The 17,316-nt window shown below is 36.1% G+C and overlaps 2 protein-coding genes across 2 annotated transcripts; one reads left to right on the top strand and one right to left on the bottom strand.

The window, feature by feature from the left end:
* The first annotated feature begins 6,597 nt into the window (after positions 1-6,597).
* LOC113320146 lies at positions 6,598-8,771 on the top strand. The gene is made up of 4 exons (XM_026568085.1): positions 6,598-6,866; positions 7,305-7,566; positions 7,728-7,798; positions 8,456-8,771. Exons 1-3 carry the CDS (start codon positions 6,714-6,716, stop codon positions 7,793-7,795), a joined length of 483 nt encoding a protein of 160 aa, XP_026423870.1. The 5' UTR covers positions 6,598-6,713; the 3' UTR covers positions 7,796-7,798; positions 8,456-8,771.
* Positions 8,772-8,847: 76 nt separating this feature from the next.
* Positions 8,848-11,319, bottom strand: LOC113320145 (protein PNS1-like). The gene is made up of 3 exons (XM_026568083.1): positions 11,076-11,319; positions 9,510-10,673; positions 8,848-9,357 (listed from the first exon to the last, which is right to left on the bottom strand). The coding sequence occupies exons 1-3, from the start codon at positions 11,211-11,213 to the stop codon at positions 9,223-9,225; spliced, it is 1,437 nt and encodes a 478-aa protein (XP_026423868.1). The 5' UTR covers positions 11,214-11,319; the 3' UTR covers positions 8,848-9,222.
* Between the last annotated feature and the right edge of the window lie 5,997 nt (positions 11,320-17,316).

Here is a 17,316-nt window from a genome sequence, read left to right as displayed (position 1 = left end):
AGATTTTTGTTTCCCAACTTTTGTGTTTCAAATGCAGATACGATTTATTAATTTTGAAGAAAAAAAAACTCGCCGAGCTTCTAGAAAAGGTAAATCCATTTCTGTAGCCCATGAGGACGAAGATGAATCTGAGAGTATTTAGGTCTGTCAATTGCTGAAGGACTTTCATATCTTCCTTGCTCTTCCTCCTCAATTAGCTTATGCTAATCTTGGTGATGTCAGTCTTTCCTCTAATCCTATCTCTCATAGTAGGACGAAGCACTTAGCATTTAATTTACACTATGCCAGAGAATTAGCTCAAAGTAAGGCCTTAAAGGTATATATCAGTATATAAACTCATTGTTGGTCATGTAAAGAACTCTTTTTTTTTTGCTGGTTACTCTCAAATATGTTGTTTTAACTTTATTATGCATAAAACATGGTTAATTCAACTCATTAGTTGTTTAAACACTTTTGATTATTTTTTTTTATTTACAAAGATAATAAGATGAACAATGAAATCTAGTCAATCTTGTTGCTACCACTGTGTGATAGATATGGAAAGCCATGTTTAATGTGAAAGCTTGTAACTTCTTCAAAAGATTGGTTTCTTACTATCTAAACCAATATATAGCCCCACTTCATTTGGGAAGAAGATATAGCCCCACTTCTAAAGTGTAAGTACAACATTTTTTTGTGAACTCTGGTAAATGTTTTCCTGTTTTGCACAACCTAAAAATATATTTGCAAATTAACAAATGTTAAATTATACAGATACGACAATTATGAAAAATAAATTATGATGTTGAGAAATATCCTCGTAAATATGTAAACACTCTCAAACACTAACACGTCACTTTTAAAGTATTTAACATCTTCGATGCCAGAATTATTATTATCGATGGCACTACAAGCAGTAATACTTCTTTGTAGAATGATTCACAAGCAAATGTTGATGATGTTACATGCATTACATAATCAAGAAGATAAATGAGAATTACACAACGACAATAAGCAAATGTTGATGATGACAGACATCACATATTCCTTCAACCTTAGCATTAATTTTTGGAACATCTTGGACAAGTTCACAATTAATGATTTTTCCAAATATTCTATACTTGATATGACCAAAACTTTCATGCCATAAATGGGTAGATTGTACTTTGATCAGATTATAATATAAATTAGACTGAATATAAAGGAGATAACAGTTATTCACTCCGTCCAAAAGATGATATTTTCCGACTCATCTTCAATGTCACAACTTGTTATATTGAAGATAACCTTATGATCTTTGTCAAAAATTTGACTTACCTAAAGAAGATTGGCTTTTCTTCATTGGATGTAAAGAACATCATGTATTTCTGTTATACCTTGTAGCTTTATAATCCTTTTTTTTCTAATGAGACAACTACTTCTATCTCCTAAAATTATATATTCACCTTTATATTCTTCAGTTTTTAAAAACCATGAGAGATCACATATCATGTGTATGCTACATCCGCTATCAAGAAATCCCTAGAAGTGAATTTGTATGCAAAAGCACCCATATACTTCTCAATTATTCTTTAACTGCTAGAAGTATATTCTAGTAGCAAATAAGATTTAACAGAACTATCTTTGTTCAACTAATTTTTATGAACCCGTGTAAAGTTTTTCAATTTGTTACATAGTTGTTGAGCCGGTTTAAACCGATTATTTGCTTCACATTTTTTTCGATTATAAACTTTACAGGATTGTTGAAAGTGACCACGTACATAACAGAAGATACATTTGTATTAAAAACTTTTTTGATTTGTGCAAACATCATTTTCTTTCGAAATTGAGTTTCCAAGTTTTTACATATCTAATGTATATGTTGGTGTCTCTACCATGTTCACTTCTGTTAATTTGATATATATTTCATGCATTTGTTCCTAAAAAATTTCCGTAACTTGCCCAGAACCAACAACTCTATCAATAACTATGTAAATATAATCTTTTGCGAGATAATATTTTCATATGCAGTAAAATTCTTCACTATATCGAACTAAAATGAGAATTTTTGAGTATTGGAAGGAAAAAAAAAATCAACAAAAACTCAATTGATTGGTGTAAATTTTTTTACAAAAGATTGATCTTGTTTTATAGAGAAAAATGGTAACGGATAAAATTTTCAAAATAAATATCCGTTGAAATCAAAAGGCCAGATAGACATAATTGTTAATGTCAAGTAAAAGACCAAAATCAGGTATCATATGAGCGTGAGAAAAAAAAAAGATCAGACAAATATCCGAATATAGGCGAAAACCATATTCTCACAGCAGGCATCATATTTCCGCGAACTAAAACATGGCTTACCAACGTATAGTTCTGGTGAGTCATAGCTTAGCTTACTACGACAGTCTAACAAAATTTGCTCAATTCTAAATTGTGCAAATTTTACTAATCGACACAACTATAGCGTGTGCTAAGACGACCAACCACGCCACCCGCTTCCTTGTACGGTGGTGTATTTTTTCTTTTCTTTTTTTGAAACAACAATAACATTTTTTTATAAGAAAACGAGATAACTACCCGCAAAAAATGGGCAATTACTCGGCAGTTACAAAACCACCTGAAGGTATGTCAACAACACCTGTTAAGGATAGGATGATAGAAGAGTTTTCTAACATTCCAGAATGAATCCGATTTAGTAGATGCATAAGTTTTGGTCCTTTCCAATTAAAGTTCTCTAAATCAGTAGAATAAAAAACTAACCTATGAAGTTTAACTGCCGTTGAATTGTGTCGTCCGTTGTTTTTGCGGCAGCTTTCCTATAACAAACTAAATTGCTTCAACATGACAGTCCTGGATGAACCTTTGGAACACCAATAACAAAACAACCATCTCTCTCCTCTTTCCCTCTCCTTCTTCATCTCCAACAAAATCATCAAAAACAACTCTTCTCTGCTCATATCTAGTCCATTTTCTTCATTATTCCTTGCTATATCTGAGCAGATTTCTTCATTATTCCTTGCTTTCTAGGTTAGTTAGTACATTATCTTAGTTTTTATTATGTTTTCTACTTATCTACACCGTTTTGGTGGTTTTATCTACTCTATTGAGGTTTATCGTCGCTTTAATGACGATTCTTGATCATTGAGTTGGGTCGTAAGATCAATAGTGATGCTCTCCAACGACGAAATCTCCATATTTGTTGTCTACGGAGAACTCTTCATCGGAATCTTCATGATCAACTTATCCGGCAACGAAATCTTCATCGGTGGTCATTTTGACGACGAAAACTTTATCACTAGTTACAAGAGATTTGAGCAAATCACTCCTACTTTGGGAGCATTTCTTTCTAAATAAGAAAAACAAACTAAATGGTTGGAATATAATTCCGAGAAAAACCATCCTTCTTCCGATTCAATCGAATCTTATTCATACTTGTATTTGTCTTACTCTTGTAATCCTTCTCTTTCTCTTGTTGGATTTCTCGGCATTGTACTCTTACGGTATGTTCTTGTTACTTTGTATTCTATTAATTTCGATCTTAAACTCATTGTAACCTTGAAATCTCATTGATGAAAATTTTCCTTGTTTATCAAAAAAAAAACACGCCAATAACGATCTATCAGAAGTCACACAATAGGCCAAAAGCGTTCATGAACTCTTTAAGCTCGGATTCTTAAATCCGACAGCGCATTCATCGTTGATTACTCCCTCCGTTCTTTTTTAATAGGCCAGTTTCTATAAATAAAAGTTTCAAAAAAATAGGCCAGTTTCCTAATTGGGAAAGTCAAATGTTATTTTAATTTTTTGGGACCACTTTTCTCTTAACTTCTTTTGATGACAAGTGTCATGTGGACCACTTCACTTTACTTCTTTTATCATGGGGACCATTTCACTTCACTTCTTTTATTGACAAGTGTCATGAGGACCACTTTTAATGATTAGTTCTCTTAATTTCCTTAAATTTCGCTAAAAACAAAACTGGTTTATTAAAAAAGAACGGAGGGAGTACAAGAAACGAGAAGGAAAGGTATAACTAGGGGTGCACATACCCTATCCATACCCGTCAATCCTACCTTACCCGCCAGTGTTCTAACCTTATCCTATCCTACCCATTATTTGGCGGGTAGGGTGACAGTTAGAGTTTTTTTTACCCGCCGTTAAATGGGTAGGATGACGGGTAAAGCACGAAATTACCCTACCCTACTCGCCTACCCGTCTAATACTGAAAAGACAAAGTAACCCTTGTATTGTTTTCTCCTCCTGCCTATTTTTTTGTTATTTTAAAACATATTAGGGGTAAAAGACAAAGTAACCCTTGAATGGGTTTTACTTTCTATCGAACCATTTCATCTATTTTTCATTCGAACCATTTCTCTCTTTTCATTCGAACCATTTCATCTCCTCGTCTCTGCATTAGCGAAGTGAAGTCTGGGTTTCGATATGAAGCTGAAGATGTAAGTGATTTGTGTGTTCGATTTGTGTATCGTTATGTGTTTGAATCTATTTTTTGCTCATCTCAATCCACTTTCTTATCTCTGCAGAAAAGAATTTAGGGTTTCAGGCTGCAAGTGCAGTTTGAGGTTTTGGGGGTTTCGATCTGAAGATGTAAGTGTTTAAAGCTTTCAATTTGTGTTTTGATTTGGGTTTCGATTTGTTCTTTTGGATTAGGCTTAGGCTTTGAACTGTTAAGTACCTTTATCAGGTTTGGTTCCCTCCCTTATAGACACATTTCTTGATCTGTATCTTTGATAATTTTAGATGAATTTTCGTGTCTTTGCTTCTAGTTGTCCGTTGTTTAACATGTATGATATATGGTCAACTGTTGTTCAAGTAAATCAACTGACTTAAGTGTAGCTTATGGAACCTTTTGTCTTATAAAACAATTCTTAACATAGCTCAATAAATGAATTTAGAGAACAAAAAGTAGGTTTGTTCTATTACAGATTGTTTCAGGGAGCAGAGCTTATACCTTGTTACAAAACCTATAATCCCACATATGATGAGCATGATTAGACACTCATACCCCTTAAGAGTTCTTATTCTCATCCAGGGAGAGATGAGAGTCAAATTGATAATAGGAATTTAAAGCGAATACTTGGTCATTTCCGAAGTTCTTTAAAACCCCGAACTGTGGAAGCATTGATTCTCCTACAAAACTGGTTAAGGACACCGATTGATATGCATCCATCTACATTTGGAGCTGAAGAGAAGGAGAATGACGTCTTAGAGTCAGGTATACAACTTTCCTACATTGATTCTCCTACATTTGTCAAGTCTCTGCTGTTTTCAGTTTCTTACAATATAGTATAACCATATGTATATTTCCATCAGTAAGTATACTGAGACCTCTTAATCAACATTTGTTGGTTCTCCTTCGGTGCAAGGATTTCTATTTTATCATGTTGTTGTAATCAAGTGCCATGTAGCTTGAAGTCAGAATTGCTTTACAGTTCGCAGTGCCTAAATCAGATCTTTTGATGACTGTAAAGGATGATTCAAGCATATAAATGCATTGTATTGTATTAGGTGTTGTAGAACTACCTGGCATGTATCTCATTAGGAAACCGTGAAGTTGCAGATATAGCTTTGATGTCTTTTTATTGATGTAGTGGTGATATATGCAAAGAGATGTGAACTCAGAAAACAAAAAATATGCAAAGGATGACGGGTACTTGAACATGATTAGAGTTAGGTCTCTGTCATTATTCCTGTGTACGCTTGCACATGGTTTTGTTTGGCCATAATATATTAAGGTTATGAGATAATGTCCTGCTTATTCAGCACTTGTAGATTTAGGATAACATTATTTCATGTATGGGTTTCTGCCTTTTCTGAAATATACTGCCTTTTCTGAATACAGTGCTCTGAGTTGCATGTTAGTTCTAAACCTATCAAAGGAGCAGTTTCTTCTTCTTATTTTTCTGTACTTTTTTTGAAGTATAGTTACTATCTCGAACTCATAGAATTTAGCAATTTCCTAGCCTCTTATTTTGTCTTTCAAACATTAACAGATACAGAACTTGTTGTGATATTACTTGATGTTGGTATTATGACTGAACTTTGCATCAAATCATTCACTATTATGACTGAATCTAACAAGAGATAACTTGTATGCAGATTTATTTGGTGATCTTAGTAGTTATTCCATCATCGTAGATGATGATTGAAGAAGAAGGTCAATATGAAGAGCTTTCGGTGATGATACTGTTATATGAAGAACAAGGTCACGTGAAGAACATGGAATTGGGCTGGGATTCATCGTCTATTTCAAAAAGAATACAATTCTTTTCTTGAGAATACTTTTGTTTGTACATTTTTTATGGTTATGCTTTTGTTTCTAAATTCATCGTTGGTCTACTAGCACAACATGCACGGTCCCTTTTCTTGTTCAGAGTCTGAAATTCAGACTTCAGAAAATCATGGAGAAGGGGGAAAAAACGGTTATACCTGCCACCCTACCCTACCCTACCCGACCCGCCAGAAAATGGGTTGGGTAGGATCTTACCCGTTTAATGGCGGGTAGGTGGCGGGTAAAAAATTTCTTAACCGCCAGTAAACGGATAGGGTGGCGGGTATAGGCCATATCCTACCCACCCTGCCCGTAGTGCAGCCCCAGGTATAACCGAACTAAACCAGCGTTACGTTCAATGAAAATCACAGACATTCTGCCGATTTACTCCACGGGAGAGAGACACTCTAAAATCCGAATCTGAAATTTTAAAATTCAAAACCCTAATTTTCCTTTCTCTAGAATGGAGATTGCTTTTGCTATTTCTTCCCCAACTCCTGTACTTAAAGCGTCTCTAGATAACTACTCAAAATTTCAGCTCAAAGGACGAGATTACAGCAAAGGAAATCATTCCAGTTCTCAGAAAAGATCAATTTCTTTCTCTACTACGAATTTGGTCAGTGTTTATTCTTAAGTTTTAGATTTTATGTATGTTTTAGACAGCTTAGGTTTTATTTTGTTTGGTCTACACATTGAATTTGTTAACACAAGGCATTTGGTTTTGATTGTTTGCCAGTTTTTTTTACCGTTCTTTTAGCTCATCTGTGGTTGAGAACTTGACTTCAATTGCTTTCTTGTATATTCTCTGTAGTTTGATTAGGTTTTGAATTTCCCAAAGCTCACTTCATGAGGTGTGGTTACAAACTTACTCTAGTTATAAAGAATTTGATGTGTTTGTTCGGAAAGTGACGCAATGTGTGTTAGATTTCAACACTGCGTCTGACATTTCTTCAATTTCCTTAGAGATATGTCTGTTGTTTTAAACAATTCATTCATTTCTGAACACTTGGAAGCAAAAGTGTATTTACAGGGTGCTTTTCTCTTTTTGATATAGGCGGGTTCGTGTTCAATAGGGGATGTGCACAGAACTAGGAGCAGTCTTGAGTCCTTATTCTGTTATGATAAACCCATACCAGAGGAGATAATTGAGAAACCAATTGGGTTGTCGGTCGAGGAGAAAGAAATCGGACGAAATCCTCCTTGTAATGACTGCCAAGCCAAAGGGGCAATCCTCTGTGCCACCTGCTCAGGTTCCGGCTTATATGTTGACTCTGTAATGGAGTGTCTAGGAATTATGGTTAAAGTTCGATGCCTGGGTAAGCCTTCTTATGTAGCTACTTCTTTCCACAGAAAGTGATAACTAAACCTAGTTAGAGAGCTTGTTCGGTTTTGTTGTTTTGTTTGAACTATGTGTTTTCTTTATTTCTAACCATATGAATTATAAGGTTAAATGTAAAAATCATTGCTTATGATGTAGGTTGTGGAGGAACTGGCAACATCATGTGTTCAGATTGTGGAGGACGAGGTCATCTTGGAGTTAACTGACGTGTAAGATTTGATTCATTCGCCTGTTTTCTGTTTGGCCTTCAATGTCAATGATTTGGTTTAGGAGAAACAAATATTTATGGCCAGGTTGGGCACTTCAAAACATTGTTCAACCTACCTAGCAATAGCATGTCAAAATGGGTTTGATGTTGTTAGTCTTGTCCTTCAATTTACTTCACTTTTAATCACCGATGACCAGCATACTCTTTTTTGTTTTTCGTAAATTATTAAGTGCACGGGTATGTATCTAGTCTATTTATGCATTCAATGTAATATATATGTGTACTGTTTATGTGCTCAGCGACTTCTAATGTAATACGAATGGTTTTGATCATTTTATACAGTATTTTATGATTTACATTTCCATGTTACTTTTACGTTAATGAGTTCTCTTTTTCTTTATTTCTTTTTAATATTTTGAACATTCTTATCGAGTATTAGCTTTATTTATGCTTTTCTCTATTGACTCTTATATGCACCTTTGAGATTGTTTTTAAAAGAACAAAATAGAACTTCGATTTATATCGGCCAACTTACTTAGAATGGTAGAATAAACAATTGAGCTATTTTCTTTACATTGATATATCATGGTGAAAACATTGTGAATAAGAATCTTGTCTACCTATGTTAACATGTTAGTGGTTTGCTGTTTTAATCTAGGGTTCCATTTGAAGAGAAACTAGTTTGCCGAGGCAACACATGCTACTTTATGCTTTTACAGTTGGCTCATCTTTCCCCTTTTTTGGGCAAAAGTTCAATATCAAAGATATACCAAAAACTGATCATAGATAAGGACTTGGCAATATTAGTCTCAAGTCTTTCAACACCAATTTGATGATGCTCAGGTTCTTGGATTCTAAAAGGTCGACAGCTTTAATAAGTTTGAACCGTATCTTGTTTGAGATTCTGAACAAACGGCATTTTCTTAGTATGTACTGTTTACATTTTATGGTAAAAGAAACTGTTGACGCTGTTACATTTTTTTCTTGCCTTACCTACCAAGTACCAAAATATTGGGTTACAGTCAGAAGAACAAATAAAAATGAATTCAGTTAATATTCACAAACTGCATTTCATGTGAAATCTGATTACTGGAGCAGTACAGGTTATGTTTCTCTATTTGAGAGCTTTAATAAGTTTGAAAATTTTCATCCAAACCCGTATACTGGTTTGAGATTCTGAACAAATTGCATTTTCTTAGTATGTACAATTTACGTTTTATGGTAAAAGAAACAGGTGATGCTGTTACATTTTTCTGACATTACCTAAAGTACCAAAAGGTGGAGTTACAGTCAGAAGAACAAACAAAAATGAGTTGAGTTAATATAGTCACAAACTGCATTTCTTTTCAAATCGATTACTGGAGCAGTACAGGTTATGTTCTCCATTTGATGTTCGAACTCTGTCTCTGCTGGTGCTCGTTGTGGTTAAGCTGATGATTGCTGCAGCTCTTGTATACGATCTGGGATTGTTGTATCAAATCGGAGGCTTTTTGGGTTCTCTGCAAACACTACATAATATGCCGACACGCACCCCTGAGGCCAAGCCATGGTGATCCTACTCTGCAAACGCAAGCCACAAACATTAAAAGTTAGTCACTCTGAAGATTGAACTCAACTGGTTTTCATAAATTCTTTAATATCCAGAAATGACTGATTGAGTGCGAGTGTGCAAAGTTAATAGACTATTGACCAAGTTGAGAGAAGGCATTTACCATGAGATAGCCGATCAAGAAGGCATATATGGATATTGCAGTAGCATGATCCTTATTGATTGCAAGTGACCATGACCCAGCAACAAGGGTGCACATAGAACCTCCAGCAACTCCACAGAGGAAACAAAAGGATCCAGTTAGATCCAAGTCAACAACTGATTCCATTCCGACTCGTCTAAACATCTCCCAAGTGTCAATTGAAGACTGCACAAAACCCTTGCCAAAAACTCCTACGTGCACAAATCCCCATCTATTCCCACAGCTCACTAACCTCCGAGCAACACCAGAATAACAACTTGTACATGAAAACATGAACTCATCTGTATCACCTGTGACTGCAGTCATGGCACACGCCGAACCTCGAATAACAGCAAAAACTGGCTCTAAAAAGGAACCAATACAAATGTTCCCAATCAAGTACTTCCATGTGTCTCTAAAAGCCCAAAGTGAATCGACTTCAACCCCGCGGGCGAAATACATGTAACTGACAAATGAGATCCCAACATGTACCGCATTCTTAATCACTTGCATTGTCCATCCCAGACTCAGAAGAATCGCAAAGATGTAAAGGGGATCGAATTGGGTCCATGTTGCAGTAGCACCACCAATTCCAGAAACTGAAAGCCAGATATAAATTGTGGCAGCCATAAGTGAACCAGTTAATATTACCAATGAATCTAGGTTACGAGCTGAAGGTGCTGAAGCAGCCATAGAAAGTGAGAGAATCTTAGTTGTGTGGTCAATCCCCTTAGCAACCCAACAGGCATAGAGCGATTGGACGAGAGCAAATATGATTGCAATCACAGAAGTAGCTAAACCACCAGCTGAACCAATGAGCAGGAGTAGAATGCCAACTGCAAATGTTAGTAAAGGACTGAGCCACAAGACAGTAAGTATGGTCTTCGATGGGTTGCAAAGAGTCGCCGTTACCCATGAAAAAGCAATAACAAAGGCACACCCTGATGAAGCAAGAAGTGGCAAGTACCAGTCCAGAGGACGGAAATTGTGAGTATTCTCCCTAGAGAAAGAGTAATCTAGGCCGCAAATAGTAAGGTAGGCTATTAAGACGACTGCTGCCAATAAGTGGAGATAGAAAAGGAATAGGAAAATATAGCTTGCAGTTCCTGCTGTTCTTCTCGAACCGGTATCCAGATTATCCTCGGCCTGGACAGAAAACATTTTATGTTAATACCCAATATTATTGATGCTAATTAGATGTTGCATATACTGTAAAGAAAGACAAGCCAAATTCTTTTGCCTTCTTCATGTCCTTTTCTTGATTCTTGAAATGAAAACAAGGAAAAGATAAAACCTAAGTTTTGATTAATTCAAGAAAATGTGCGCAAAAGAACCCAGAAATTGTAATTTTATCATATCAACATGAGCATTTTGCATCTAATTTTAGCAATCCAGAGGGAGAAAATACAATCTAAACCACAAATGATCAGAGAGAATGAAGAACATAACCAAAACTAAAACAAGTTCCAAGAAAAGATGAGAGAAATCAAGATTTCTGAATTAATGGAATTGCAACAATGTACCGGTAACAGAAGAGATTGAACCAACCTTATTGATGGCTCTTGATGAACCTGTAAGCTCTTCTGTCATTGATTCAATCTGAATGTGGAGTTCATTATCAGGAATTTCATTTGTTGCAGCAACACTAGCAGTACTTGTTCTAAAGAAATTACTGATTCTTGCCATTTCATAATACTACGTTCTTTCTTTGTTTCTTTCTCTTTCTCCCTTTTCAATGATTTCCAGTTTTTACTTTCTTGGACTCCAAGATTACGATTCTCTGTACTTCTTCTTCTTCTTCTTCTTTCAGATTGTGTCCTTCTAAAGAAGTCACAGCAGAGTTGGGTTAAATTTGTAAACAATTGAAAAGAGGTCAGTAATGGTGACGTGTGGGGGAGGTGGCAGAAGTAAGTAAACAAAGTAGAGTTTTATTATGGTTTAGTTGTTATGAGGTGAGGTGGTTGTAAACTTCCCGTGAAATACGTTTAGAATTTTTAATTCTGTTTTTCAGGAGAGAAGTGATTCAACTTTCTCTATCGATTTCAAATTAATAAGTGAATCGATAGGGTGTAGACATGCCTTTAGAGCAGAAAAAACTTTTATATATGCATTCCGATACCAGAAGCCAAAATTTGACTATTTTCGTTTCCAGAAGTCGTTCGAAAAACTATTTATGAATGTGTATCCAGACAGACTGATACACGCAATTCGCCGGAGAAAAAGAAAATCCGAAAACACGTTATGTCACTGCAACGGGAACAAGTACTACGCTACATTTTACAAATTATTAGCATTGACAACAAACACCCATCTTAGCTCCTACACCTAATGAGTTCATTTTCTAATTATCATTTTTTTTTTGAAAATAAGATGGATTACCAAGCAGAAGGTTAATCCATTGATTCAGTCCCAGTTGGAATCAACTCATTAATAGTTGTTCTATTGGTGACTGAATCTGCAGAATTGACAACATATGTAATAGCTACGAAAGAGTTTTGAATATTACAATCATATTGTGCTTTGACAGAGTCATAAGCAATCGAAGGAAATAAAAACATAGGTGCATAATTTAACCAACAAGCAGCAACATTTTCTTTCCTCCCTTTCTTTTCTAGTAAGTCTGCAACTTTGTTAGCTCGCCTGTCAACATGTTTAAAACCCAGAAAAGAAACTAATTTTGCTGCTTCAGATTTAACTTCTTCCAAGATAGCTATGGGTTGCCATTGAACTGAAACATTTTCCCCTGCAGATGGTTGATAGTGACTTGATTGTCTCCCTCTATGACCAGATTTTGTAGATTATTCTGATTGGCCCATTTGGTAGTTTACATAAGAGCTAGAGCTTCTGCTTCTTCAGTTGTTGATGCCCTGAAGACTCCCATTGATGCTCCTTTGCCTGTGCCTAACCAGTTACGAAGCACACAACCAAAAGTTGATAGAGAAGCCATCTACTACTTCCCAAAAGCTGAATTTCTTTATATGTTCAATTCCTTGCAATATACATTCCCATATCCAAGAAGATGAAGAATTTTTCTTAGAATGTAAAGCACCAGTTTTTTAAAAATATTTTTGTTTTAGTAGTTTTAATGAGGTAAATAAGAGTTTGTTGCTCGGACTTGTAAAGATTTAAAAATAAAGATATATACAGAAAATATGTCACAAGATCAAGAGGACCAGGACTCAGGATTCCAATGTGTTTCATATTCAAGTGGCTCAGAAAATAATCCTAGGCGATTATAGCTCAAAATAAAACAAATATTAACTCTATCTTTGCCAAATTAGATTCCAGAAAATATTACTTGTATATTATAAGCATGGCACATCAAGAATCCCTAGGACTAAGCATGTTCCATCAAACAAAATCACAAGTAATTAATTGAAATCATAAATCAATTAAAATCGGTGCAAAAAGTGAATTAAAAATTATTTAAATAACCACATGGCTGAAAAACAGTTTCCTCCATCATCCCAGTATTGGGGTTTAGCTACTCATAATAATCATGTTCTCAAAATACATACTTGATGCTCAAAATATGATTAAAAGAGTGAAAAATATAAAACAGTGAAACTACGCCCCTCTATAAGCGTCCAGACAAGAACGATACCTGAGAACTGCAGTAAAGTAACGATACTCCGTTGTTGTTGTTGATGTTGCGGAAAATAAGACTGCTCTGTGCAGTCTGTTCTTCGTGATCTTCAAGGTCCTCTAATGGCAGCAGCAGCAGCAGGCGGGAATTGCTGCTAATCCTTCTTCTTCGCTCCTCTGCGTCCCAAACCTTCCCCAAACTCTTGATAAAGCTTCTCTGAACTCCCACAAGACTTTTTATACTCGACAGGCCCAAAAATCCCTTAGTTTAATCCCGAATATCTTCTATTATTTTTCACGGCCTCGTCCGTTATTTCTTTCCCTGTGGACTCTGATTTCTCTTTAATAGCAGATATTTGGTTTTTAATAACTTTCCAAACTTTGTTAAGATAGGATAGAAGCAAATCTTATGATATCTTCTGCTGATTAATCACCATATCTTCGAAATATGTTCACGCTCCTGCTGTTGACGTTGTCTTCCTCCAACAGATTATCCAGCCCATTTTGATTAGTTAAACTGCCCAAACTAACTTTTTTTGATCAATACAAGTCCAGCCCAATCATTTACAGCGATTGAATCTCGTTAAAACAACCCGAGAATTCAACTCCAAAATCTGCAGCGTCTGCATTAAGTATTCCCGCCAAAACCAAATTCAAACAAAGAAGATGACCTCCCCCTATCCAGTTCATGGGTGCGAATAACAAGTGGTCACCCTTATCAAGTGGGTGCCTCTTATCCAAAGTAGAGAGTCTGAATAACAAATGTCCTCCGGAGATGCTCCGCATAATTTTTCGAGCCGATTTTCCAAAATTATTTATTTCCAAAAAAATACCTACAAACACACAAAACACCATAATAAGGACGAAAACGAGTACTAACAAAATACACAAAAGAGATGAAAATAGACACATAAATGCGTCTATCAATTTTCCTTTCAAAAATTTTGCCCATAAGTCATCAGGTTTACTAACTAGTCTCCATGCTATCTTACTGATCATGGCTTGGTTAACTTTGTTAGCCTCTTTGAAACCCAACCCCCTGATTAATTGGGTTACATAGAAAATCAAAGGCTTTGATATAAATGCCTTTAGATTTAGTGTTTTCCCCCACCAAAAATCTCTTTGAATGTCATTTATTCTTTTTGTAATTTTTTTTGATAAAATTAAACAATCCATACTTAAGATAGGCATGCTTGAGAGAATCGATTTGTTTAAAACAATTTTGCTGGACTGAGATAAAACTTTTGCTAACCAATTTTTGACTCTTTGTTCCATTTTTTCAATTATGTTATCAAAATATTTTAGTTTTGATCTATCAACAAAGAGAGGGACTCCTAGGTGTGTATCTCTTATGTTGATTTTCTTTATTTTCATAAGCCTAGTGATTATCCCCTGATGTTTACTATGAACTCTCTTACTGAAAAATAATCCTGACTTAGTAAAGTTTATAACTTGTCCTGAAGAGTCACTAATGAGATTACTAACATCTAAGAGGTTTTTGCAACTACCTAAGTCAGCCTTAGTGAAGAGAAGAAGGTCATCAGCAAAGAATAAATGAGATATGGGAGGAGATTTAGGAGTTAACTTGATACATGGAATTTGTTTAACTGTTTCCAAATGACATAGTAACCTTGAGAACACTTCCATACAGAGTATAAATAGATAAGGGGACAACGGCTCCCCTTTTCTGATCCCTCTAGAGGGCTTGAACTCAGTACAAGGATTCCCATTAAGAAGGACAGAAATAGATAAAGTTGATATGCATTGAAAGATCAGATCACACCAATGTTCCGAATGTTGGAATCTTGCAACAATAGAAGAAACGTCAGATGTACCAAACAATAAATATAAAGAACCGTATCAAAAAAACTCTACCACGAACAAATTGAAGAGGGCAGAATCACAGGTTCAACAAGATGTCCATAACACATTAGTTCGCGGGTATACTCTGAAGTAATGTTAAACCCCGACGTGCGAAGATGTGTCCAGGATAAGACTGCCCGATATAACTTGAGTTAGCACAACGCAAGTTACCCGCTCTTGAACTCAGCAACATGGATAGAAGTAAAACGCCGCACAAAAAACAAGAAGAAGAAGAAAAGTAGACCTAGAGATAGTCGCTGCCTGTGTGTTTTGAAAACAGAATTTCGAGTCATATTTATAGGATGAGATACTTGCAAATCAAGTTAGGTTTTGGTTTTCTTCAAAAACAAGTAAAACTCGTAAAAAGAATTTCTCACAAATAAAACTCTTAAGCAAATATTTTTGGAATTAATTTCCTAAAGAAAAATTCGCCAAAAATAAATACGAGTAGAAGAGGAACTTGGTGCATGGTATACGCTCATGGGCATGGGTCGAAACATGTATTTTTCGCCCCACCCGCTCCACCCACATTGTTTTACAACATATCCATGAGCACATGGTTATATAGTGGAGCACCTCTTTAGTTTTCCACAATGTGGGACTAAAGGTTCCATTTCATTCACTCAAAAATGAGTGAGTATCCTTAGACCCTTAGGTCATGAGATCAAACCACACCAAGACCAAAAATCCATTTATTAAATAACTCATTTTCTCCAACAATCCCCCACATGAACGAAATCTCGGTAAATAACGAAAAATCATAGTACAGAAAATACATTTAGGCAAAGGTGTCCATGAGGTCTTGAACCTTGCTTAGTGAGAAGTTACCGGAACTACTAGCTAGACAATGAACGCGATGTATTGAACTGCTAGCGTTTGGTGTAATTCTAATAACATCCACGCATGATATCCTCCAAGTGTTGCTAAGTTCGTGCCGTTTTGTCCATTTTGGCACTGGACATATCATGTTTCTCAGAATGCTCTAGAGAATCGGCTTCATTCTCATATGAAGCGACCCACTTCCTCATTCAGATAGGTGAGTTCCATCAAGAGTGTTTACTGCTACACCCCACTTTAATCTTAAATTGAAACTGTAGAACTCATTAAGACTTAATAAAAGTCATCCTCTACATGCAGTCACACTATCACATCAACACCATAGGGAAAGGACAGAGAATGAAATTCTCTGATAGTGTTTACCTTTACCCACCACAAATTAGTTGTCTCATTCGAAACCTTGATCTTGGGATCTCCAGTCAGCAAGGTTGAGTATCCTTCATGGCAAGTTTAATTATTTGAGCCTAAGCCCTATCCCCTTCGATGCTTTACTAACTATCTCCTTGGACAAACCTTTCGTTAAAGAGTCCGCGATATTCTCCTTGGACCTTGTCCAATCTATGGAAACAACGCTTGTTGAGATTAGTAATTTCAAATAATCATGTCTTCTACGCATATGTATAGACTTTCCATTGTAGAAGCTATTCTTAGCTCTACCTATTGCAGATTTGTTGTCACAATGTATAGATATACCTGGCACAGGCCTATGCCAGAGCGGAATATCTTCTAAAAAGTTTTTTAGCCATTCGGCCTCCTCTCCTGCTTTATCTAACGCAATAAACTCCGACTCCATAGTTGAGTGATGAGTGCCTAATATTGTATAATTTTATCCCTTTTTGTTGGCATTTAACTCATCTTTTGCGCAGTAATTCTACATTTTATCCCATATTCTGTATTTTCATTGTTTTCAAGAATAAATATTTTTCTTACTTAATTTTGCATTCTTAGGTAATAAATAAAGTTTGGATGAATTGCGGAGCGAAAAGAGAAGAAAAGTAGTGAAAAGCCGGGAGAAATTACGCAAGGAAGCCGCAAAGAATGGAGCGCACGTCCAAAAAGCTGGAAATGGGCTCAAGAAGAAGAAAGTTGTTCTTAAAGAAGAAGTGGGCTCAAGGTTTTCCAAGCCCAAACTCATTTCCCAAACCCATATTCTATACCCAAAAGCCTAAAACCCAAATCCATACCCGCTTGCGTCTTCAGCCGTCAGATCAGTTCTCAGAAGCATCCGACGGTCGCTCCCTTGCTGTGCATCGAAGTTTGATATCTCCGCCTTACACTACAGTACCTAACTCCATCAAGTATCGTTCGTTTCGTTGTATCTCTTCATCCGACGGTCGCTCATCGCCTGCCTCCGCATCGCCGTCAGATCCACCTACCATCTTCCCATCCATCGGTCCAGCTTCGCGAAACATCAAAATCCTCTACACTTGCTCAACACCCTAGTACCTAATACCTATACCCATTGCCAAACACACCCTTCCTCAAACCCCATCGACACCATCTT

Source organism: Papaver somniferum, chromosome 11, assembly GCF_003573695.1.
Source record: "Papaver somniferum cultivar HN1 chromosome 11, ASM357369v1, whole genome shotgun sequence".
Taxonomy (NCBI): Eukaryota; Viridiplantae; Streptophyta; class Magnoliopsida; order Ranunculales; family Papaveraceae; genus Papaver; species Papaver somniferum.
This window is presented reverse-complemented; position numbering and strand designations above follow the sequence as displayed.

Bases quoted from the DNA above. Each gene is read 5' to 3' on its own strand.
- LOC113320146 (XM_026568085.1), top strand. From the start codon at position 6,714: ATGGAGATTGCTTTTGCTATTTCTTCCCCAACTCCTGTACTTAAAGCG. The intron at 6,867-7,304 runs GTCAGTGTTTAT...TTTTTGATATAG, and splicing joins CTTTCTCTACTACGAATTTG to GCGGGTTCGTGTTCAATAGG. The intron at 7,567-7,727 runs GTAAGCCTTCTT...CTTATGATGTAG, and splicing joins GGTTAAAGTTCGATGCCTGG to GTTGTGGAGGAACTGGCAAC.
- LOC113320145 (XM_026568083.1), bottom strand. From the start codon at position 11,213: ATGGCAAGAATCAGTAATTTCTTTAGAACAAGTACTGCTAGTGTTGCT. The intron at 10,674-11,075 runs GTTGGTTCAATC...TTTTCTGTCCAG, and splicing joins CATCAAGAGCCATCAATAAG to GCCGAGGATAATCTGGATAC. The intron at 9,358-9,509 runs GTAAATGCCTTC...TTGCGTTTGCAG, and splicing joins TCTTGATCGGCTATCTCATG to AGTAGGATCACCATGGCTTG.